A 25,411-nucleotide genomic window follows, 5' to 3' on the forward strand; every position below is an offset into this window, starting at 1 on the left:
GCACAGATGTAAAACTGCCAACTGATTTTATACCAAATAAAGGCTAATCTTTTTATACATACTTGGTGTCAGAGTTATGAAGTGGTACATAAGAATGTTCTCACGACTTAGCTCTTTTAAAATAAAAGCTGACATTAAAAATGCTCGAACTCACAGTATGCATAGAGGGTAAAAGATAAAAACGTACTGTATTTACTTAGATACCTGCTATAGCACAGTATCTTAAGGGTTTTATTATTAGTGATGTGTAGTTATTAGCTGCACATAATCAGGGCTTGATTTATTGTATGCATATACACTATACTATATATCCTTTTTTCTAGGAGGTCACTTTGGCTCTGTGTTGAATCCGGTTTATGGGTTCTGAAATGTGAAAGCCCAATTTATATAGCTACTTAACTTGAAAGCTTTGCTTTCCTATTTTTGAATGTGTTTAAGCACAGTGATAATTTTTCATCAAATATAATATGAGCTTTGAAAATTGTTATTCTTAGTAGACCTTGTTTGTGAAGATGCTTTTAAAGGTAATATTTGCCTTCGAATACCTAAGAAATTAAAAAGAAAGTACTGATTTCATTTGCTAAAACTAACAAATAGCACAGATTTAAGTCTTGATTGTTCCATCATTTTAGTTCATACTAAAAGTCAAGGTACTAACTAGGTGCAATGACAATGAGTTGAGATGAATAGTTTATGTTTTGATGGTTCACTGCATATAGTTAAGTACTGCGTACTTAATCCTTTTTAAATGGGTTAAAGGAGGGCTTGGCAGAGCGAGGGTTAATATGCAGTTGTGAAAGTGAATGGTTTCTGTGCTGCTGAATATACGCTTTGGATGTTCCTTAAGTTACATTTTTAGGCTTAACACATTTTTCCTTCAATTACTTTTTTTTTTTTCCTCCTTACTTTATCAAGCAATTTTAGTGCTGTTTTTAATTGGTTGTTTATTCTGGGCTACTGAAACATTTGAAGATGCATAGAATTCTGCTTTGGCTTACTGTGTCACAATGTATACTTGAAATACGTTCACGCTAAATGTGTAAGAACAAAGAAAATGGGAGCAACGTTGAAGTATATCACTATAGAATGTGTCTCTGAGGACTGAAGAATTTATTTTGCTAAATGTAATGTACAGCTTAGGAATGACTAGCCATCACACACAGCTCACCAGTCTGGTGGAGCCTTTTTAAACCAAAAGAATTTCATACGTACACACATGTGCATGTACATGCTCACCCTGAGATAGCAGTCTTGGGCTTCCTGAGCTTAAAATTAATGTCTGCAAGTATCCCCCAGAAGTTCAAACATTATTCAGATTCCCAAGGTTCGGAAACACAATTTCTTGATTACTAAACTTTAGAGCAGAATTTTCACTAGTGTTCCTGGTAGTTAGATGAAGAGGTAATGATGTACTGCAAGTGGGAGGAAGAGTTGAGCTGTGCCCCCATAATTCTGCAGAGGCGTGTCGTCTTGGCTAAGATAAAAGCCTAAGGGTGCCTGTGAGATGCTGGTGCTACCATTAGCTGCTGAGAAGGAGTCGATACAGCAGAGAAGGGCGGGAAACAATACAGGATGCCAAATCTGAGTGAAAAATGGAAACACTTCAAAAGAAGTTACTTCTGCTAGATGAGTATAGGAAGTCTTAATTGTTGTTATATCCTCTATTTAGGAAGCATATTTAAGACCAAAAGAGCAGAATTGTGTTGGTGTGTGAGGAAATATGTTGCAAAGATGGTTTAGTTATGTTGTGTCGGGGCCAGCTCTCTTATAGAAGGATATCACTTCAAACAGATTGCCGCCACTGCAGGTTGCAAACACACAATTGAAGGCTTCTAGTTCTCAGCTCATGCACAGATGTCTTTCAATAAGTTTAGCCAGTAATTTCTTCAAATTGCTCAGTTTATCAGCAGCACATGTCATCAATCCTGGAGTGGTTGCTCAAGTCAAACTACAGAATCCTTAGCTTACAGACACAGCTGCAAACAGGTGAACAGGCAGAAAGTAATTTGTGCAGCTTGGTGGCTGTCAGACAAAAGACAGACAATCTGTGTTTAAAACAGATTGCAGGCCTTGCATGAGCCAGACAAAAGGGATTTCTACAACTGCAAATAATTCCAAGGTTAACATATTTTCCTTTCTGCCATTAGGTGATTTGTTAAAATTGGAAACAATGAGCATTATAAATCTACACAGAAACTAGAGATAAGATGAAAGAGAAAAACAGATCGCTAAATAAGTTTACATCCTTCTGTTGAAAAGCATACAACTGGCATTCATATAGGCCTCCTTTTTATAAACGAAGCTGAGCTATAATACCTATGACATTCAGTACATATTTGAAATTATGGTAAAGACGTCTAATTGGCAAAAGAAACAACACTGTAGAAAGAGTCAGTTCATAGTAATGTTCTTCTGTATTAAAATGTTGACTCTTTTTCTTTTCAAATTCTCCTTTGGATGTCATCCTAAGATACTGTGAAGATTTATCAGGATTTCGTTTTAACTTTGAAGTCCTGTACTTACTCAGGCATTTTAATATTGGGTAGATTTATCAAGATTTACTGTACTAAGTATATCAGAGTTGAAATTTCTAACAAACAAGCTTACTGTAGTGTTAGCCTAATTACAGTAAGTTAGAAAACATGTACTTCCCCAGTCACACATATTACATCTTCAAACGTGTGACTGCAGAATATCTATTCCTTCCACTTCTCTTGGGCTCTGTAAACTTGCCTTGACCTCAAAACTTCTTCTGCAGCATTCCATGAGGTACTAATCAAGCTAATGTAATATAGCCCTTCTTCCTGTTTAGTTCAGTGAGTAAGTACTTATGTGCAATAATATTGACGGGTAATTCTATGCTTAGTTTAAGTTGTTCCGCCGCATTTATTTTCCATGTTATTTAAAACTTATCAACATAGAGATACGTGAATGGAAGAAGATGCAAAGAGTAACTGTCTACTTTAAGGTAACATCTGGTTTTGTGAAGATATGATTCTGTGCATAGAGGATAAATCAGTCTGCTAAGGACACTGCTTGAAATATATTGAAATCAATGAGCTTTCTGTGTATAATCATAACACATATTACAATGGATTAATGAATACAGTTGTATGATTCTGCTTAATCATGCAAAAGTGTTCACAAAAATTATTTAAATTGTTCCATCAAAATTCACTGTTGCTTTTAAAATTAAAAACAGGAGCTTACTTAAAATAGTATGTACTTTTTGTTTTGTGGTCATGCCTATATTACATACTTGTGCCCAGTATAAATGTTGTTGTAATCGAAGAACAGTATTGTTAGGCTTTTGCAAGTTTGTATTTTTATCAAAATACAGCACTAAATAATTCTGTAGGGAAACCTTATGCTGAGGCTCAGTTGAAGAATTCCTTAAATTTCTCAGCTATGAAGAAGTATGTCACAAACATGCTTTAATAATCTATGGTATGGAAGTACTCTTTTTCATGCCTTTTTTTTTTTGATAAAATGCGAATTCCAAAGATTAAATTGCATCCTTACTATATGCTGTGTTACAGCACTTTCCTTGCATTTGGATTTTCTTCTTTTTTTTGCATCTTAATAGACAGTAAGATTTTAGCTTCTCAGAAATCAATCACGCTGATGGAGATTTTTCTGTTCTTTGGTCTGAAAAGATATTATGTTAGATTCTTTTGTTTTAATAACGCTGACAGCATGTGTCTTGCTTGTTGGTTGTGCAGGGTATATGCTGTAGATTGTAGCCTGACATTGTTACGGTGTTAGCGTGTATGGACTTCATGTATTTCACTGTGAAGGTGAGATCATCATCTTTAAAGGATGGTTTTAATTTGTGTTGGTGAATCAAGTGGATACTGTATTTAAGGAGGGGGAAAAAGTGTACTCATGCAGGTTGCTGTCTGCAGTCCAAATTGCTGATCAGAGAGTCTTTATACACATCGGTAATGTGCTGTGCAATATAAGCTGAAATATATTCCACAAGGGAGGAAAACGGAATAGGTTACATACGCTGTTCCTAAGTGCAATGAATATAAAACTCCATTACTCACTTTAAGCAGGTGCTTTTTATATGAGGCTTTAAAGAAATATAAAACTGCTGGTGAAATGATTGGTTTGTACAGACACGACTTAACTTCCAGTACTTTGACCAGATAAAGAGGTTAAAAATATTTCTACAAACATTTCTTTAATGATTTCAAGGATTAAAGGTTAATATCCTCCTGGTGTAAGAAACTGCCATTCCAGACACTAAATGCACTGTTCCATTCAAGTCCTCAGTAGTTGCATAGAATATTTAAAAGAAAATATAAACATTTATAAAAAATTTAAACACAAACTCGGAGCATTGTGGTTTTAAGCTTCTATCCTAAAAGATGTGTATTTAAATTCCTGGGAGGAGCACAGTGATATCATAAAGAAATACAGTGCGATATAGAAAACTGATTGAGTAAGAATGATACTCCAGTTAGAAACAAAACACATTTTTAAAGAACCTGAAATCTTGTCATCTATGTGTGTGGAAAACTGCATGTGAAGGGGTAGCCTTAGATCTTTCTGTTCTTTAAAGCAGCATATACTATCTGAGAAGGAAAATCATGGGGAGACTGTTCAAGATAATACTGATACATTGTGTTTAAATATTTTTCCATGTAGTCTCTATCATGTTTTACTTACCCACCATGTCTCAATTACTGTCTTCCTGCCATTTCCTACTCCTTTACAGTCAATGTCCCCAGCAGCAACCTCTACTGTCCATTTCTTAACCACCTGACCGTTGGCTTTCTTTGCCTCCCAACTGAAAGACGTAAATGTTCTCTTTCACTTCCCCCAACAACACCAGAAACTCAGGAAATCAAACTGTTAATCATTACACCTTAAATGTTAGTTCTTACTATTTTTCTATAATACTGTTACTGAACACATCTGCACTCCTTCTTTCAAGTTTTTATGAACCTTTGTGGTTTCTTTGCTTCTTAAAGAATTACTGTGTCCATCCTCTAGAATCCTCAATTTGTTGATGTTTTTACTAGTCCATAACTGTTCTGTCCTATATGTAATTATCTCAAATTGATCTTGTGTGAGATTTTAGCCATTAGGTACTCTGTTTGACAGCAAGCAGGTGACCAGGTGTCACGTGTGTCACAGGGAAGCTCAGAACTATGTGTAGGTCCAGGTGAGATCTGGCATTTCTTTTCTTCTGCATAGTAGGTATGTTACATAGCACTTCAAAGTTTGCATCTGCTCTGGTGAATGAGGCTTTTTTAGGGCAAAGGAATACAAACTCATGGGAAACCAGGCTTTATCAGTTTCATAATTCTAAATAGCTTATTTAAATAGATGTGTCTTAGAAAAATGAGCTCCACAGTTGAAACAGAAGGTGATGAGATCTGAGATGAGCTCTAGTTCCTCTAAGACTTTGTTCTTTCATCCTACATTTTGCTGTCCTAGAAATCTGCAGATGCCCTTTTTCTCTAGTTGCTATGCACCTTTTTACTAAAAGAAGAGTTCTAAAATTCAGGGTTTATTCCAGAGCCTAAACATATATTGCAACTTACGCTTAGTGTATTTGAAGATGAAGCATTTGCACTGGTAATGGATTGAACTTAAACTAGACTTAATAGAAACTCAGGATAAAAAATGCAGTTCAGGTTTTTGATGATCATATCCATAGAATCACAGAATCTATGTGGTTGGAAAAGACCTTTAAGATCATCGAGTCCAACCTTTAACCTGGCACTGCTAAGTCCACCACTAAATACATTAGCATATAATAATGAGGAAGAATGTTTTAATATACTTTAGGTGTTGACATTTTGCATGAGCTATTGAACTTATCCTCAGGTACAGCAAGACTACTGTATTTGAAAGGGATAGAAGACTTACACGACTAAGATGGAAGCAACCAATTGCGAGTGCATGTTTCCAACCAAAGGGTGTGTAGGGTGGAAACTGTGAGCTGTTTCCTCTCTCCATCTGTCTGTCTGTCTTCTTCAGGATCTTGCTTCAAATACTTTATGGTGAAAGTTTCTCAAGTTCTTATTTATGTGTCCTGGAATTACTTGCATCTATGTAATTTTTAGCATTTGTCTACTGACAATGTATAGATACAAAGATTGATAGGACGTGCTTTTTGAGAGTTAGAAATTCAGATTCTGATAGTTTTTTTATGTTTTCTTGAAAGAAAAAGGTTATATTAATGCATTAACTTGCGTTTCTACCATTTGTCTCAGATGATACAGCGGTATCTGAAATGCAGCTGTTGAATTCTGCAGGATGAAAATCAATCCTTTTCTTCTTTCTGAACCTCTGTTTACAACAGCAGGAACAGTGCCAGTAAAGCCACTTTAATCCTGTGTCCTGACCAGTGTCATGTTGCCAAATCTAAAATAATAGCTTCAATTAAGTATGTTTATAATTGATGATGCCTAAATAGCCTGCATGTTAGCAATAACAAGGTTGATAATAATGAGTTGCCCAAAACTACACTTGTCACAGCAAGATTTTAGAGCTAGTTGTAATACTATATAAGTTTAAAGATGGAAGGTGGTGTTCCTTCTCTAAATGTTGGTTAATTAGATCAAAAGGAGCAGCAGTCAGACTATGGATGGATGGTGTTTCTGTACCCTACGCTGAGAATGTTACATGATGGTCCTTGTCATTTTGATAGGTTGTGGTAGTAAGTCCGTGAATGTTTGCTGGCCGGCCTTAGTACAGTGGGTAAAGGGAGTTCTGAAGCATTTCCCAGCTTTGTTGTATTTTCAGAAGAGGCTTTTTTTCAGTGGTAGCTGCTTAGTTCTTCTATGAACATTCAAAATTAAAGTATTATTTTACCTGACTGGATAATCACTTAAAACAGATTATCAATAAAGAGTTATTCAAAGGTGCTTCTGACCTAGAATGCATTTAAGATATTATATCAAATGTTCTGTGACTTCTTCAATATTGGTTTTCAGTCTTTGAATCACAGGTTTCTTTTTTAACTCTCCATTTGAAGGAGGATTTTAGAAAAATCAAGAAGTTCATGGATTAAAGGCAGATGAGAACGTGTGTGAAGGCCGTTGTGTGGAGTCTCGAAATGTGAATGTAGCAACAGGGATTTGCCAGATTTAAGTGACTCTCCCTCTAGGTAAAATGCTGCTGTTCTTTAGCAAGCTGGGAAGTTTATTGCGATGTGTAAATCTCCATTACTAAATGATGGTGCTACATCTGTTTTAGTGTTTAGGAAATGGAGATGCCTTAATTAGTTTACAGGCAGTTTAAGGATTAAAATGGTTAGTTACAGAGATCCTAATATTGATCTCCAAGGTGAAGACCAGTGTATGACTTGTGCTTGGCCCTGGAATCTGTCTGTGAAAATACTGAAAGTATGTGAGGAGACTTGTTTTTGTGTTACATGTGCTCATACATGTGGTTTTTGCAGCTTATGTTCTGATGAAGAGAATGGTGGATACTTACATTGGTAAATGTTTTGTCGTTGTTGCCCAAGAAGAAAAAAGCTTGACCTTCTTTAGAGTATATTTCCTCCTGTCTGTCAATAACTGCTCTCACCCTGCCATGCATTTACTTTTCCGTTGAGTACCATGATTGAAGAGAAAATGAAAGAAGAGCTATTTTTTAGGACAGATTTCTTTTGAGGTGTAGAACTGTGGCACAAGAAGCTCAAGAGAGTGGAAAATCTACGCAGCTCACCACACATTAGAGGCAAGACAAGTCTATCATAATCCTTTTGTTATTCCCCGTTAAGTCTTGAGAGTGGGTGGGGATGCAACAATAATTTCACAGAATAGTGGTATATAGACTGAAAACTGGTTGACACAGTTACAAGAAAACAAATAATTATGATAATCACAATAGCAATAGTAATGCTAAATAAAGTTGAGTTTTTTTTTTTAAAAAAAAAAGACCTGTCCCTTGATACCTCCTTAAAATAAGTTGCCTGAATTACCATTTTGAAGAAGAGATAAAATAGTAGCCGCTGAGTGTCTATGTTAGGGCTGCAAAATGTGGTCTCCAGACTATGGTGGCAGATTAAAAATGTGGAATTGTGAACACAGTAAAGATATTTGGGGAACTTAATCACAAAGATTTAGTTTTACTACAGAAAAAAACTGAGAAAGTATTTATAACCTGGCTTCTACATTTTAGAAAATACTTTTTTCCCCTCTGTTTTTCCAATTACAAAAAAAAAAAAAGGAATTAAAGAACCCAAACACAAAACCCCAGTGTTTTCTCTTCAGGTGTTGTGTGTGAGCAAATGCAGTGATCGAAAGAGATGTTGAAGTTCCGATGCTGCTGCTGTTTTACTGCAATGAGGAACATGAAAACTCATGCTCCCCCAGTGCTTTGAACATGAGAAGTAAGACTGATGCCAGCTAGAGCTGCTCTTTGTGGCTTCTGTTATGTTCGTACTGCAAGGAGGAAGGAATTAAGTTTGGTTTTATCTTCAAGTTCTTCAGAAGTGTCATCTCTCTAACCGAGTTCAGTACAGACTTTCAGAAGTTCTCACTGAGGGCACTGCTCAAGCAGGGACTGAACATAAGTATCTCTCATGAAAGAAATGAGGTTTTTCTTATGCTTCAATTAGTTTACTAGCTTTTCTCTGTTACTTAAATATATGTTTTTGTGAAAATAATGGGACATTTTTTTCTTGATTCCAGTAAGACTTAGGCCTAAATGTTATTTCATTTGGTTAATAGATCCTTGCTTTTATTCATAGATTATCCTTTTACTGCGTTTGAAATCATTTTGACATGAATGTGACAGTCCTTTACTATATCATGTTGCCAAACCGTAGTTTATTGGTACTTAATGCTTTAAATATTGAAATTTTTCCTTGTGAGGCCATAACTTAAATATGGAGAGAATTCATGTGGAGCTGCTTCTAGAAGTTTTAGTCATGCCTTACTCATTTCCTATTTTGCATTTTGCAGTTCTCTTTTGTGATCTTTCTAAAGAATTATTTATTGAATTTCAGGGATTTGGCGGCACACAGTCCTGACTTTTGTCCTCAGAATCAGTAACATACCTCTCTTGCTGGTTTCCTGTCTTTTCTATTGACAGTTTAGATTTTGTCTCTTGGTTTTCCATTAATCATTGCAAATTCACCTTATTACAAATGGATTGGTAAAAGATGTGTAGGCCATTGGTAAAATCACTAATTAGGTAACTTTTTTTTTTTTAACAGAACTTAAATTGGATGATGGCTCAGCATTAATAGGCTTGTTAGCAGAAATCCTGGGCTGATCTATAAAGACACAATTGTGACCTGCATTGGTATTTGATTCCCTCCTGCTTGCACATAGAATGTCACTGAATGCAGGGACTTGGGACAAGCTGCATAATTGGGTTATGTACATGGAGAGGACCAAAGATACGACCAGAAAAGCTGGGGAGAGGATGCAAATGCCTGCTTTAAAGTGTGGGAGAACCTTCCTTGACGGTGTGATACTTCTGTGCCTGTTTCTAGAACAGAATGGCTCTTTAGGCTTGGAGTTAAAATTAAAGTGGCTTAGTGTGCACAAGGTGTAAATTGTCAAGGCGTAGTAGATTTTAAGTTAGAAAACCTTTCTGCCTATTTTGGGGTTCTGCAGTATGGAACAGCTTTTTAGGGCTTTGGTGATGTGTTATATTTTGCGTGCGATAGTCTGATTCAGCTAAAACAGATTAGGTTTGATTACCAAGTATAAATACGGTTACATGTTAGGAACGAAACATTTGATTTTTACTGCAAGTAGTTCTACAATGAGTAAGCTTTTTCCAGTACAAAAATTACACAACTAGAAAATTGTAACTTTTTTTTTCTGGAAGCAGCCACAGGTTCAATTTGGTGGAGACAGGTATATGTATCTCTCTGTCTCCAAAAAGTACTTGATTGCCATATTCCTGATGAAAATAATAAATTAACTAAAGAAATTGTGAGGAGTACACAGACATGGTTGCTCTGTTCTCCAGTTCTGACTACACTGAGTAACAAAGTGAGGTAAATCACAGTGCTGCTTTTGAAGGTGTGTTTCCAGGAGAGCGAGTACAGCACAAATTCTACTTTGTTGCCTTGCACCTTGGAAATAAGCCTTTCTCATGCTTCATTTGCAGGACGTTGAATTTGGATAACGTTGCCTTTGGCAATGATAGATTTGTTTTCCCTGGTTCCTCTTTGAATTCACGCTCAGTGTCTTAATTAAAATCTTGTGCAATGTTTGTCTCCATACTAAATTTGAGTTCATATTTGGAGGCATGGAGCATTTCTTATCTAGGATTTTTAACAACCAATCGATCAATCCCTTGAGAAGACACTACTTCTAAAAAGTTTATAAACATTAAGGGAAGGGAGCCCTGTTCTTTGCTCGCTTAAACATTTGTTTGCTGAAATAGGTACTTAAGGAATATTTTAACTATGTATACAACTGAGGCTTTGATTTTATAATGAATGAGATAATAAGGAGAAACTACAGATATTAAGAAGCATACATAGGAAACAAAGCTTCTTTCTCCTCTATAGAGTAGCTTGCCAATTTGACAAGTTTATGAGGGGTGGTTCATCATTTCCAAAAATTTTCAGAGACCAAAGAAAATGTGCTGTTTCTCTATATTAAACCTATTCATTATAAATCGTTCACCAAAAGTCTCTAAACTTTCTGCACTTTGAAAAAGAGACTTGTGTCTGGGCAAGAGGAATCACCTTAAGTTTAAGTGATTTTTGACTTAATGATGGAAGTCTAGTTAGGCATCCTAAGTTCCTTATTCCTTATTGTAGCCTCTGTATAGGATTTTAATATTTAATAAATGGGCTTTCTGAGTATTCCTCAGTCCAGACCTGTGAAACCTGAGCAGAATTCATTTTTCTTGCAACTTCTCCTTGCTTACTGTGGTGTGCTGTGGTTATCAGGTGTTAAAATGGGCAGGATGATGTTGCCATTTATGTCATAGCAACATAAAAAAGGAGGGGCATGATTATGCCATGTCTTCCTAAAACTTTTTAATTTTCTTATCAAATAATTAAAAACAACTGAGAACGTGTTCATCCTATCCCTCTAATAGGTGTTCCAGAAAGAAATAGCTTAGTACAGAAATCAGTTTGTGAGTTTCTTGAAGGCCAAGCTATTCGGCTTGTCCAGCTTCCCATCATGAACCCAAAGTGCTGGCTGGGTGAAAAACAGTGCACTGGCCTAGTCTGACCTATGCGTTGCTGACTGCCCTGCATATGCTGCCTGGTCAGGTCACAGGACAAATATACCCACATTTTCATGAAGCTGTAGGAAATAAATATCTTCGATAATGTTGCCATATCTTGCTGAAATTCAATGTGTTCAGAAGTTATTTAGTGAGGGCATAGAGCTGAATGGAAACAAATAGGGAGTATGATCACATGAAACTTGGTTGCTTCTTCTTAAATATGATACTAAAATAAAATTCAATTTATGCGTGTAACTAATGTGGAAAGTTTAGCCTTAGTGCAGAGAGGTTGTCCAGGGTAATGCATCTAAAAGTGGACTCCATGATGGAAAATATTTAGTTTTAAAAGTACTTAATCTTCTGTAGTGAAGTGCAAGAAATGTATCGGACATCACACCTTATATTTTGAGGCATAAAAGAGTTGCTGACAGGTGGAAATAGTAAGAAGCTACCAGTTTTGAGAAGACTTGAAAGATGGGGTTCAGATTATGAACTCAAATTTGTTTTGCTTTGACTGTAATCTTGGCTGCTACTAATAGTATTTTACAATCTTTGTTTTGGAATAGGCAGAAGGGAAAAACATACCTTTCCCCCCTCTCCCCCCAACACAATGGCCTCTATTTGCACAAGTTTATAGGAATTATGAGGAGGCAGAGCTAAGACTAGGAAATGCCTACAGATACCCTATCGGCTTTTGAGAAATTCATGCATTGTGCCTGATACCACACCTTAGATCAAAGGGGATTTTCAGCTTTAAAAGAGGCTTACCCTGGGCAAGCCTGGGAATGAGGGTGTATTCACAAGACTAAAACTGGTAGCTGATCTTTCAGACTGGGAACTGATGGGGTGTTGTAGTGGCAGGCACACAAACAGGTTGCAGTGAGCATTCTTTGAGCCTGAAGCCTTCCTGAATTGCAAATTAGGGAGAAGCTGGGCTTGGCTTATCTCAAACGCAGAAGACAAGTTAAATTTTGTCAGAAAGGATGCACAGAGTGTAAACCCTACTTTCACCTGGCACTCTGATTTACTAAATGACATGTGTCCCTTCGTGTGCTGCTTCTCTCTTCTTACCTTGGAAAGCACTTTTTATTCAAAAAATTGTTTTAATGTCTTATCAGAACAAAACTTAAATATATGTCAAGAAGTCTGCTTACCAAAAGGTCTTATATGCACTACCAAATATACTTCAATGTTTAGGAACTGAAATAAGCACAGTAAACTAAGCACAATTACCAGGTTTAATTCTAAATTTTCTGTTTCTTATAATTTCCTAGGCATTTTCCTTACTACTATATATTGTAGGTTTTTCTTTGGGTTAAGTCTTTGAGAGATTGTGAAAAAAACTAATGAGTTCATTCTGCAGAAAATATATTAAGTTTCTTTAACATGTGTAACTATCTTGAAATACGTAACAAAATGATTTTAAATTTTTTTTAACCTGATATTCCATAATACTTTCCTTGCATAATTATGGATTTTGGAAGAAGTTCTGTGTTACATATGAAAGGAAATGGTTCCATAATTATACTAATGTTTGCATAATTAACAAGCTGCTTGCCAGTTTTAACTGACAAATTCCAAGTCACTTGTGCATGAGGGGGGAAAAAACCATAAAAAATGGTAACTTCTGTTAGTTTTTCCTTTCATACTTCTTACAGGTGTTGAAACTATTTCTTTCTAATTTGCAAGTAAATTTATGTATTTTTTTCCTGATAGGCAGCGCTGTATGGAATAGGGCTGCTTTCTCCACCCGTGCTCTGGGGCTGTTTTGGGGGCTGCCCTCGAGCTCAGCCAACACATCTCAGTCCTGAGTTGTAAGATCCCCTGCTGCTGCCACCGCCGTTCTAGGCAGCTCTTCAGAAGTGTCTGCCAATAGCACCGGTTTCTTCCAACCGGTGCTGTAGTTTTCTGATGTGCACAAATTGGGGCTGAGGAAAGACCACCAAAACTTATTTCCACTTGTGACCTAAGGCAAGGTTTGAACTCCAGTTTCCGTCAAAAAATGGCAAGTGTGCCGTTGGCCTTCTCTGCCGTTCAGCTGCCTGGGTTTAATGCTTTACATGGCTACTGAGTAAAATGTTGTTGTCTAAATGTAAGCTTGAAAACACTTAGTGATTTTAAGATCTTGAAATGAAAGGGTCATAATAAAAACATGAAAGAGGATAGTTGAGGTGGCACTTATAAAGTGAAAACAAAAGTGTATGTGTGTATAAATACATATTTATTATTCCAATTTCTAAGTGACCTTGTGTGTTTTCCTCACAGTGTCTATATATGTTTTATGCACAACTGTTTGTATTAAAATGCCCATATACAGCGTTCTCTCTCTTGCATTTAAAAACTGCGAATCACAAAAAAAAAAATGCTATAAGAACATCTAAGGTAGATAATTAAAGTATAATTAAGTTTAAATGCCTTGGTGAAGGAATATAAAAATATTTAAATTCAACAGGCTAGTACATTTGCAGTTTTCTTTTATTAGGTGTGAAATCTAAGAATCCCCTGCCAACTCTTGAGGGCTCAATCCAGAATGTTGAATTGAAGTACTGCGGCACATCATTGGTCAAATGTGCCTCTGGGACCGTGGGATCAATAAAAATTTGTGCCAAAGCCCCAGGTATGTGCAGCTGGACCATGTAAAACTTTATTGCCTGTATAGGAGAATTGGCCTTGCTTTTTACAAGGAGAGTTACTGAAACAAGAATTTACTCATTGTTCCTATGAATCAGAGAGGTTTTTTTTGTATTCTGTTTTGGAGTTTTTTATTATTATTGTTAAGTGTGCCAGGATGATCCAGTCTGGCCCCAGTATAGTCAATTTTTACACTGAATAAAAAATAAAGATGTTGGGTTTTTTCTGCTGAGACAAATATTAATCTAAAAGCAGTGAAGAAACTGGAATAACTCTGCATTTTTGCATTACGTAGAGTATTTGCATTTTGTTTTATTTGTAGCATAATTTTGATGTATTCTGCTTATTGTTTAAATTTTCATTTTCCATTAATGCTGCAAGTGTGTATTTTGCTTGTTAAGTTTTTGGGGGCTCTGTGATAAATAATTTTTAAATTTCTTTAATAGAATTTTTCTTGAAGAACATGAAGGAACTTTTCCAATCAATGTCCATGATTCCTTCATATGTAAAGGCAGCTAATGTCAAGAATATTAAAAACGTAGTGTATTTAAATCTAAATTGAGTTAATGGTGATTTAAAAAGGTATTATTTTATAAAGTTGGGATTGAAATTACTATTTTAAAGAGAATGGATTACTTTATTTGAAATCCTCCTGGATGTAAAGACATTTACAATATAATATTAAGGAAGTTGTTTTATAGTTTATATGAGATTGCTCTTTCTATTTCTTCTTTTAATTATGTACCTACAATGTTAATAGCTGTTCTCTTTGGACTAGTGAATGTTTATGTGTTGAAAATTTATCTTGTTACAGGAAAAGCTGTAAGGAGTTTAATCTTTATTTTAGGTGATGGTGGAAAAGAGAAATTGATTCCTTTAATTCAAGGCCCTTCTGACACCAGAGACTTACACAGCAGTAAGTGGCTCAATGAGAGTAGAAAGCCAGAATCTCTCTTAGCTCCAGATTTGGTAGCCTTTACAATCCAAATTCCACAGTGTATGGACTACTGCCATAATTCTGGTAAGTGCAAAACTCTTGTTAAGCCGGTATCACATTACACTTTTCCTATCCAATGTAATTTTCAAAAGAGGGGCTTGATATAAAATGTGCCAAATGCCAAAGTATCTTTTTCACATACTGTTCACATTATTACTTTACTTCAGCTCACTGTGAGACACAAAAACTAAAAGCAGCATTTTGATGTGCATCTTCTTCAATAAGGAATGCTTCATTGACTTTAGTTGCCTTTTAAATTATTTATACAGAACCTTTTGTAAACTTCTTTTTTGGGAGTAGGATCCATGTTGAAAATGTTAGTTATATTCTTTCTTCCCTTTATCTGTTGGGTCGAGCTTCTTATACAGATGTTGACATACTGAATTCAAAATGGTTCATATAAATTTGCAGCATAATTTATAATTAGAGAATTTGTTTATCATAAAATTTGTTAATAATAAGAAAGATGATTTTTAAAATGCTACCGAGCACACATTTAATGTCATCAAACTTGGTGTTGTGGTGGATTTAGATAAGAAACAAGTTAATATATTCATAGTGTGGCTTGGATAAATTTAGGGGTGTTGTTTACTTTGTGGAACTAAATACTTTTACTTGACATTCTTATGGTTTCTGTGGGCTTTAAACAAAACATTGGTCTGTTTTAAGTGACGCTGACAATTTTGAAATTTATCTAGTTTAAAGTAGCTATAATATAGTTTGTGAAATACACGTGGATCTAGCTTTTTCCTGTCTGTATGGTACATTTTAAAACCTTCTCTTGTGTTTTTAAAGCTTTATCCTGTTGCCATGCTAAGAGTGCAATCAAATAATGTGGAAAAAAACCAAACTGAAAAGAGCATCTAGTTTAAGGAAAGTAAAAGAATTAGCTGACCCCAATATTATGAAACATTAAAATGAAAAGTGTGCTTTTTTCTCTAATTTTTTTCTTGAGTAGTGGTTGTTGAATGTCATTAGTCTGAAAAGTCACAGTGAGTTTATTACCATCTTTGTAATTTTTATATGCATATGTAAGTAACCTCTGATTCTTATGCAAAGTAAATATTTGTGAGCACTGCGCACTCCAGCAGTTGTCAGGTCATTTTTTCAGTTACTGTGCTTGTATGTTTCTCGGAGCGCATCATGCTGGAAATGTTTATGGCAGTGTTTTTATAACAATTATCTTAAGTTCCTGCCCCTAAAACATTGCTGAAAAGCAATTCATGATTCAAGTCAAATTATTCAGATCTGGTTTTTAAAAAAAGTGAAAATCTGTTGCACTTGTGGGCTCACTTAAGTAGCTTTTAAATGTTCGTAATAATGATATATATTACTGTTATTACATTTTCTGCCATTTTTGAGGATTTTTAGTTTAATTTTCTGATTTTTGTCTTAGAATATTATTTGCATTTTAAAGGAGCTGCGCATACTTACGTATACTATAGAATTATTGCTTTTGTTACAGGTCACAGTGATCACATACATTTTAGCTCATCAGTATTATGGATCATCCAATTAGATAGAAGAGAGTACTTGACAGGCTGTGGCAGGAGATGCCTACAAGAATTAAGGCACCAACAAATGAAGTGACCGCCAGACCCAAATGCAGGGACTTTGAGAGGCAGAAAATTGGTTTGTAATAGACGAGTGTCTATGGTACCTTTTCTGTAGCTGAATGGAGATAAATTTAAAATGCTAAGATTTTAGAATTGAAAATTTACCAGATGCTTCACACTCCCACCCCCCAGTACCTCAGGAAAGTTGTACTGATCCTGTGTACTGAGGGGCAGTCGCTGACCTGCGTGCTCAGGCTCCGGCTCTGCTTCTCTAGGTCTGTAAGGTGGCACCCGTGATTGATGATAAATAAGAAGGAAAAGCTGACTGGTATGTTAAAGCTTTGGTCCCAGTAAACATGAAGAGTAGTGTATTGCAAATGGTGTGGGAGTATTTGGGGTTTTTTAAAATATAAATTAAACTAGGAAACAATAACGTTTAAATTATCTCAGGTTCTATACAAAGGATGAGGGAGTTAATTAAAGCTTTCGCTTTCAAATACTTGCTTAAGGAAGGGAGGCAATTTAATACAGGAGATAAGGCTATTCTTTTCATTACCACTGTGAAAACTACACGGAGAGAAAATGTGAAGTGATTTGAGAGCATAAAAATGCTTTTGCTGTCAGTTGCAGTCACTTTTGGGAATTAAGAAAGCTATATTGGATAACTTGACAGCAAATTCGACTCATGTCTCAGGGGAAAAAAGGGTTGTTTATAGCTGTACTTCTGGAGATGATTGTGTAGTACTGAAGTTGTGCTATTCAAGCAATTTATCCTAATAATGTTAGATACAGTGTTCTGGAATAGAGAATGTCCATTAAGAGCAGAGTGATATAATAGCTTTTAGTGTGTAAAACCAAGAGAAGCAATTGCAGGGGAGTTTCTGGGTACTCTGGAAGAATCTTGGAATACAACACAATGCTTATTGAAGTGCCTTTTAAATTTTTCTTGTTTATATAAAAATTAGTAAAGGAAGAGCAACTAATGAATTCATTATGCTTCTGTGAAGTTGAATGGAAAACAACTTGGTCCAAAATTAAAGCAGTTGTTTGGATATATAATGCCAAGGAAGAGGTTGTGCAGATTGCATGAGAATCTTGAATAAATCAGGGAGTATTTACCTGGAGAACAAGTAGAGCACCTTTCCTCCTCCTCTCCCTCTCGAGTCAGCGACTGTCTACTGTCTGTACCACTTGAATCATATGGTCTAGGGTGACCAGGACGGTTGTGCAGCTTCTTTTACTGCTTGTCTGTAGGTGGCCCTGCAAAGATTCAGTGTCTGTTTACAATTTGAGCGATAAGGTATTTTACACTAGTATTTTATTTCTTGCTATTTCACTTGCTGCTGCTGAGAGGAAGAGGGGAAAAAATACGGTTCTTGTAGTTCCGTACTGCACTGAGTATAACCAGCAAAGGAAAAAACTCTATTGTTACCCTTTGTGGAATTACATTTTATAAAGTGTGTGATATATAGCATATACAGGCAAAGTAAGCATTATGTATAACAAGTGCATATACTGGTGATTACTTAGCAAGAGTATTTTACTGTTTGGTGCACAAAGTATTGTTAGACACAGTGGAAAACCGATCCACCTATGGCAGAGGAAGTATTTAGGGATACATAATATAAATATTATTTTGTTTAGTCCTTCAACAGAAGTCTGCATGTGGGTGCTTTTAATTTTGGACAGTTCTGTTGTATGAAAAACTGCCCCAGGTACTTCGGTGCATAGTTGTAAAAATCAGTGGATGTGCTCCCCAGCACATCCACATTTATTTTCATCACATTTATCTAAACTGCAGCATATATAATAAATACAAGAAAGGAGATTATTCCATTACCCCAGGTCTTGGGAAGGTCTTCTTACTGCTTCTCTAAACTAACCCTAGCTTTATTAACCCTCAGAGCAGGCTGCAGACCTTGTTTATTTCACCTGGCCTTCCAGAGAAATAGGGAGATTTCGGAATGAATGCTGGTGTTAGTATTTAATTATGAGCAGCTGTTGAATAGATGAGGTGAGCTGATTAAGCTCTATTTGGTTTGCCATATTGAATAATTGGGAGTGCCTGCACAGCCGGTGTATGGAGAAATTTATTACATATAAATCAAGAGGACCTAAAACAAAAAATACAATTAATGAAGTTTTCTTTGAGGTTAGCTTAAATATTCAGTAATGCAACAGTGAAATAAGGGAGTAAACAAAAGTACCTGTATTAATATCATGCTCATATATGGTAAATTGATACACCCAGTGGAGTGAAGTAAGAGTGAGAAGGCTTCTCTAGTTTGTGAAAGCTGCACGAAGGCTGAAGAGCAAATATTCAACCTGGTAAAAGTTGGTAATTTCTCCTTTAAGTGTTATTTTCCTTAAACTTCCAAAGTTTTTTGGATTTTTTTTCCACTGTCAATATTTTTTAAGTTTAGATAAGATCACTCCATTCTCTGCCCCTTCCACAAGAAGGAAAAATAATTTGTGAAGAGAAAATATTTTTAAGACTGAAGAAATCCTATCTTCCAACATGAAAAAAGTGCTGTAAATGTTGTACCAGCAGGAACATTTTTTTTCCTATCATAAACCAGCTGATTTTATCTGTTAGAACTTATTTGAAAGGAGTTGAGAGATTTTACATATGTTTGTTTTTATGCATACACACCTAGATATGCCCCCAGCTCCCCCTTTCTTGCAGTTAAAAAAGCCTGTCACTGACATATTTTTTTATTTAATTTTGACTACTTAGCCTGGGGATACTGTGAAGTCTGGATTTTAAAGCTGGAACAATGATATTTTTTTATGTTCTCAATTCTAATTTAAGTGAGTGCTTGTGCTAGTAAATGAAAAAAAACCCTTGTAAAAGAGAATTCATAAACTAATTGGAAGTATTTTAGAAAGATTTGACACAATGAATGAGTAAAAATGCTTAATATATTGGAGTAATTAAAGACAATTCACATTTGTGGTTTGGGTATAAATGTGTAAAAATTATACCCATCTATCTTATTACATTTCCTTTTCTCTCCCTGAGGATTTCACTATGTACTTTATCTGTAATTGTTGCCAGTTTTCTATCAAGTTCCCACTGGGCTTCTGGTGCAAAAAATCTTATCCTCTCGATGACAGAGCTTGCCTGAATGATTTCATGCTCTTAGCATTTTTGTTCACGGGAATTAGGGGCAGAATGTAACTGCAGCTGAACATAGCATCTATTTTTGTAATTTTGAAGTTTAGACTCTGTTATTGGAACTAAATGAAGAGATGCAGGTGTTCTCCAGTTCAAGTCCTTTGGGATTTTTTGATGGTAGATGCTTGAAAAGAAAATGCATGTGTTTCCAGAGTCAAACAGCAGCTGTGGACAAGGATTTATGTTTTTCTCAGAACTTTGGGATTTCAAAATGTTACATTTAATCACATGCACAGAAAGGAGAGCAAATGTTAAAGATGTTACATATAAAACTAGGGGACTGATCTTTTTACCATACCAACTAGTTGTGGGAATAGAGGAACAAAGTGATCTTTAATCTTAATATGAACAATTTCAAAAGGATTATGATAGTTGCCAGGACTCTGGTCTTTTGAGAACTGTGCTCTTGCAGCGCACAACATTTATATCCTCTTAATTGCTTTTAAAATCTGGTTTATTCTCATATTTTTGCCTTGGAAAAATAGAAATGTTAATAGTATAAGATACTGAAAACACAGTGCTCGTGTAGTACTTATGTTAGAGTAGGGTGAATTTAAATTCACATAAGTATACATTTTTAGAACAAGTTTTCTAGTAATGTCCTGAAGTTTTCAAAATTGGGTTAAAAATAGATGTACAACTGCCCGAACTGAGAGGCTAAATTTAAAATTTTTCCAAGTTACAGAACTTGTGGGCAGAAGTATTTTGTGGTAATTCAGTTTCTCCCTCCCTTTTTCTCTTTCCTACAACTTTGAAATTAGTTTGTTGTAGTATGCAAAATGTCTGACATCTTTTAATTTCATCACAAGTTCAAGTAGGGGCAGCAGATGGTGGTACTACTCGGCTGTTCAGGATGGGAGGGTGGTGTGGGGAAGATCAAGTTGGTAACAGTGGTAAATGCCAGATAGTTAATACCTCTCTGAGAAAGTAAAAGCGTCTTTTAAAATGCATTTAGTTTGTACATTTTAGCAGCTTGTATATGCTCCATCTTCCCCCGTAACCCTCACAGCTCAATATGTTGTGCTCTACAGCCAGGTTAAGTATCAAATATTTTTCCAGACCTGAATCACCTCCGTATCTACTGTCTTACAAAAGTCCAATAGTTATTACTTTTTGCAAGAGGGAAGTAAACTTGTCCTCAAGCACAGTCTGTTACTCTGCTGGCTCTAATTATAAAATTCATGTCCATGGGAGTAGCATCAGGGAGGGATGTACTCTACGATGCTAACTAGACTAAGGTTATTTACAGTGTGTTGCATATCTCTGGCAACTGGCTGTAAGTTCTGGTTATAGAAAGGTAATTGTGAAATGCAGGAATTAAGGCAGCTTGGTCAACTTTCCATCAAGTAATTCTGCAAATCCTCTTGGGGAAAGAGGTGTTTTCATCTGTCTTCATACGTTGCATTCAGTTTCTCTCAATATGCCATAAATCTTTCAACAATACATGTAGCCTAGAATTCTGAAATTGTGGTTAAATAGGATTCTGAGTTTTGTAAAATGATATTTGAAAAATTGATATTAAAAAAGCTACACTCAACAACTGAAGATTTGAGCTGTTGAGTGGTGGGTAATATGGGGTATGCAGGTTTTAAAGTGCATAAAGGAAATCTCCCTACTTTCTCTTTAAACAGAGCATAACCTAGAAAATTCTGTAAAAGCAACTGAAAAAGTTGAGTTGTTAAAAAAGCCTTTTTATTTTTTAACCTTTTAACTCATTAAATATGTAAAAGTTGGGGAATGGCAGATATGAGACTATTTCTGCTACCTTTACTTTGTATGTATACATGTGTGTTCTGTAGGATTTCTATTAATTTACAATCTGGTAGTATCAAAGTGTTTCATTTGGCCACCAAAGTCATATTTAACACTTCTGGTATGAAAAAAATAAATCTAAATGTGCTTTTGAATAACTTCTATTTCCATAACAGTATAGCATTATATTCCTGTGCTTCATATATTTGGGAAAATACATCCACGTTTTCCTCTTGTAGCATCTGGAAAAGCATTATTCAGCAAGGTGACTAGATACTTACTGATGGTGCAGAGAGTTTTGGAAACGTGACAGGCATATGCTCTCAGCAATTGCTGACACATAGCTTTGGACATTGAAATCTGTTTTTAATTGAGAAAATATACGTTGGCCAACATATTGGGATAGCTCCTACTCGTTTTGAAAAAATGCCATGGGATCTTTAACTTCCATTTGGATGCTTCCCAGACATGGGCATAAGGGACTGTAACTGTTTACTTTCAAATGGTGTTTAAACTGTTTCCAGGTTTTATAATTGAATTATATTGCTCTCACTACCGCTTTGGTGATATAAATGTTTCATATAAAATAACTGGTTTTTTTAATGAAATGCTAAATAGATATAACTGAAAATCAGTAGACTTTTGCTGGTAAAATATAAATGCGTTTTGAGAAGGTCAATTTTTGTTTTTCAGACTTGAGCAACAACTGTTTAAATAACATCTTGCTGAACAGAAATATAGCACATTTGATGAAAAACAGCATTAAATGAAGTATTTCCAATATTTTAATGCAGAAATTATGATCTAAATCTATTTTTTTTTCTAACTAATGTTTTTTTCTTAGTAATTTTCATGGTTCAACTCTGTAGTGTGTTAAAAAGAAGCTCTGGGTCACTCCCAAGATTCCAGTGTTCTGGTTATAATACACACAAATAGTACTAATAGTATCATTTATATGGTTTAGGATGCATTCTTAAATGTGCAGAGTTGAGTATTCAGCCACATTGTCCCCTTCCACCCAAACTGTCCTGAAGTTCCTACACAAGTTCCTTTCCATGATGTAACAAACCATAGAATTGTCTAGGTTGGAAGGGACGCTTAAGATCATCTAGTCCAGCCATCAAATAGCCATTTGTGGTCACAAAATAAAGTTGTGCCATTACCAAGTGACTGAATACTTAGTTTTATGTAGAAAGCAACATTTAAAGGGAGGATTAGACAAAGCAGGTTAGAAACTCAGCAGTATATTGATTTATTTAATTCAATGAGATAACTCCAGTGATGAGTCCCAAGCTAAGACATAATCCTATAGTTGAACACTTACATTAGTTTTGTTTCCTTCATGTGCTGTGAAGCTTCTGAAAGTCAATTTCTATTTTTATCAAAAATCTTCAAACTGTATAGAAATTAGTACTGCAGGAGCGATTAGTCACTTTTAACCTTTAGACCATTTAATCACTTCTGTGCTGTATGAGCTGATTTCATTTTCCTTTTACTGGTGCGCTGAAATAGAACTAATATGTGCAAGATATTCATGTGTTTACTGGTGTAAAGTAGCAGAAATACTTAAAATTGATACGAGGAAAACAGTGCACTGTCATTTTTCAGTTCTATTAATAGCTAAAATTACCATAATTATATAATGTGAGCATTTAATATTGAATATATATATAACAGATTTCTAACTACAGCAACTTCAAACACAAATACTGTATATTTGAGGTATCCTGACATTCTCAGTATCACATGGAGTACTAAATATATTTGAGAAATGCAGTGATAAGATTATAGTGGATGTATAGTTTAATTAAATAGCTAAATATTTTTAATTCTTAATTTAAATCTGATTTACACTCTTCAGCAGAGGAAAAGGCATTTTAAAAAGGAAAACCAATATATTTTTCTGAAGTAGTGTCTGAAAGCTGGTTCAGTTAAGACAGAAACACTTGCTGGAGCAAAGTAATTTGCTGACCTGAGTCCTGAGTTCGCATTCAAACACTCTTCTGCTGCTAACTGTTGATACTGAGGTCCATTTACAGCACAGAAAATAAATGCAAAGTCTGGCTCTCCTAAGTGTTTTCCTAATTCTTGATGCATTTTTAAGATGAAGTAGATGGATCTGAAAAAAAAATAAAATATTGTGATTTTCCCTAAGAGTTTTAGAAAATTGATTCTTTATGTCTGTAAGCAGAATAGCAAAACATCTTGGGGTTCTACTCTCTGACCTTAATGAGAAGGTTGCATGGTTATGCAGGGAGGAATGGGTGCCCTGACAATGAGAACTGAAGGGATGGGGAGTCTTAAGCAAACTTGTCAGCTCTTACAGTTAGCCTAGTAAGAGTCTGCCTGCATCTGCCAACTCTTCCACTTCTAGCCTGTGAGCATCATCTGTCACTATACACCTTCTTAGGCCATTTGTCTGGGATCGGTGCCAAGCTGGAGAAGTAGCTTTGACTATGCTGCCTCATATCCAGGAATCTTGGAAAAATAGCCCACTGCCTGTGGGAAGGTGGACATGAAAGTAGTCGGACCAATTGGAGTTTGAGTCACATCTTTTTTAATTTTAGTGTCAATAACTGTCATGCTAGAGGAAAAAAACCAACCATATTCTAAAAATATGATACAAACCATAAATGAAAATAAATTATAATCTGAAAATTGATCTTAGATACCAGAATAATAATCTGAATAAATCAGGGGCTGATTGCCTCTTCCTGTCTCCACCCTGCCCTTGAAAATGCCTGTGCTTGTTTTATTTCTGGAATAAAACTACTTAAACCATACAGAAACATTGCTTTAATACAATACAAAGTAAAATATTAGAACTGGCTATCATAGGAAAATCCCGCCCCCCCCCCCCCCAAATGGAGAAAATAATGGAAATTTTATAAATAGAAACAATTCTTCCTGGAAAACTAAGAGAAGATATGATTGACTCTAATGAAGCATCAAATACAGTGTTTGGCTCAACATTAGTGAGCAGGGTTATGGAGCACATGTGATGAATCATCACCTCTGGAGATTATTCTTCTGTTCTGTATTTGTCCATGGCATAGAGGGTAATCAGTAAGATGTAATTAATCATCTTTAAAATAAACTGGATATCTTTTCTTCACTGGGCTTTGACTAAATTATATATACAGTATATTTCTTGTATTTAGTGTAGCTATGTTCATGTTTGGTTATCTTTTCAGTGGAAATAAATTAATGAAAGGAGAATTTAAATTCTCTTCTCTGTCTAATTTTGAGCTCATATTATAGTGTCCCAGCTGTGATAAGAGAAAGAGGGATTCAGTATTTAGCAAATCTTCTCTCTAGGTTGTGACCTGAAAATTCGTACAAGAAAATGAAAGATGTTCGATATGTCTTTGTTTTATTTGAAAGATAATTTAGCCCAAGCCCTGGATTAATGTTTTTCAGACATTAAAATTATTGCAAAATAGTTGTTTTGTACATGTTTGATGATAGATTCATTATTAAAGGATAAGCTTAAAATTAATCTGTTACCTTAAAACTGTGTTTTTAAACCAACTTCTGGAAAACTTGATGGATACGAAGTGATCAGGGTAATAGAATTTTCTGAAAGCAGATGTGTGAATTTTAAAGTGCACATCAATCCTTTAAGCAGTTGCATGTCTAAATCAATGAAATAAAACTTTAATGCAGATAGCATTCAGTTGATAAAATTGTTTTTAATTAAATAACAGGAAATAATTAAGGTATACTTGACTGTATTTTGGAGTTTTGAAAACAGATGTAATAAAAACATAACAATAATCTTCATAATACTAATTCTATTTAGTGTAAAGACTTTTATAATAGTTTGAAGCCAGTAATACTTTTTCTATTTCTTCACTGGCAACATAACACAGAATAAGTATAAGCCTGTGAAAGGGATGACTTAACACAACTGTTGATGCACTTTGAATGAAACATCTTTATCAAGTTAATACAACAAGCAGTCATGCCCTACTTGAATTACTCATTTATAATGGCTGAGCAGCAGCCTAGACGTGGACTTTGAAATCCTGGGAAAATAAGATGCATGCATGCGTTCAAATGTCTAAAGCCTTTGCTTAGAGCAGCTGTAAAATGTTGAAGTGAGATGTCAGCTACTAGCTGTTG

General features: G+C 35.3%; 1 protein-coding gene across 2 annotated transcripts in view; it reads left to right on the forward strand.

Moving 5' to 3' along the window:
• Positions 1–25,411, forward strand: part of VPS13B (vacuolar protein sorting 13 homolog B) — a 475,565-nt gene that overhangs the window by 137,982 nt on the left and 312,172 nt on the right. For both annotated transcript variants that reach the window (XM_074145995.1, XM_074145994.1), the window contains exons 17-18: positions 13,655–13,789; positions 14,651–14,824. In XM_074145995.1, the coding sequence (XP_074002096.1) occupies positions 13,655–13,789; positions 14,651–14,824 (309 nt within the window). The remainder of the gene's footprint in view (positions 1–13,654; positions 13,790–14,650; positions 14,825–25,411) is intronic.

The sequence above is a fragment of the Numenius arquata genome, chromosome 3 (assembly GCF_964106895.1).
Source record: "Numenius arquata chromosome 3, bNumArq3.hap1.1, whole genome shotgun sequence".
Lineage (NCBI taxonomy): Eukaryota > Metazoa > Chordata > Aves > Charadriiformes > Scolopacidae > Numenius > Numenius arquata.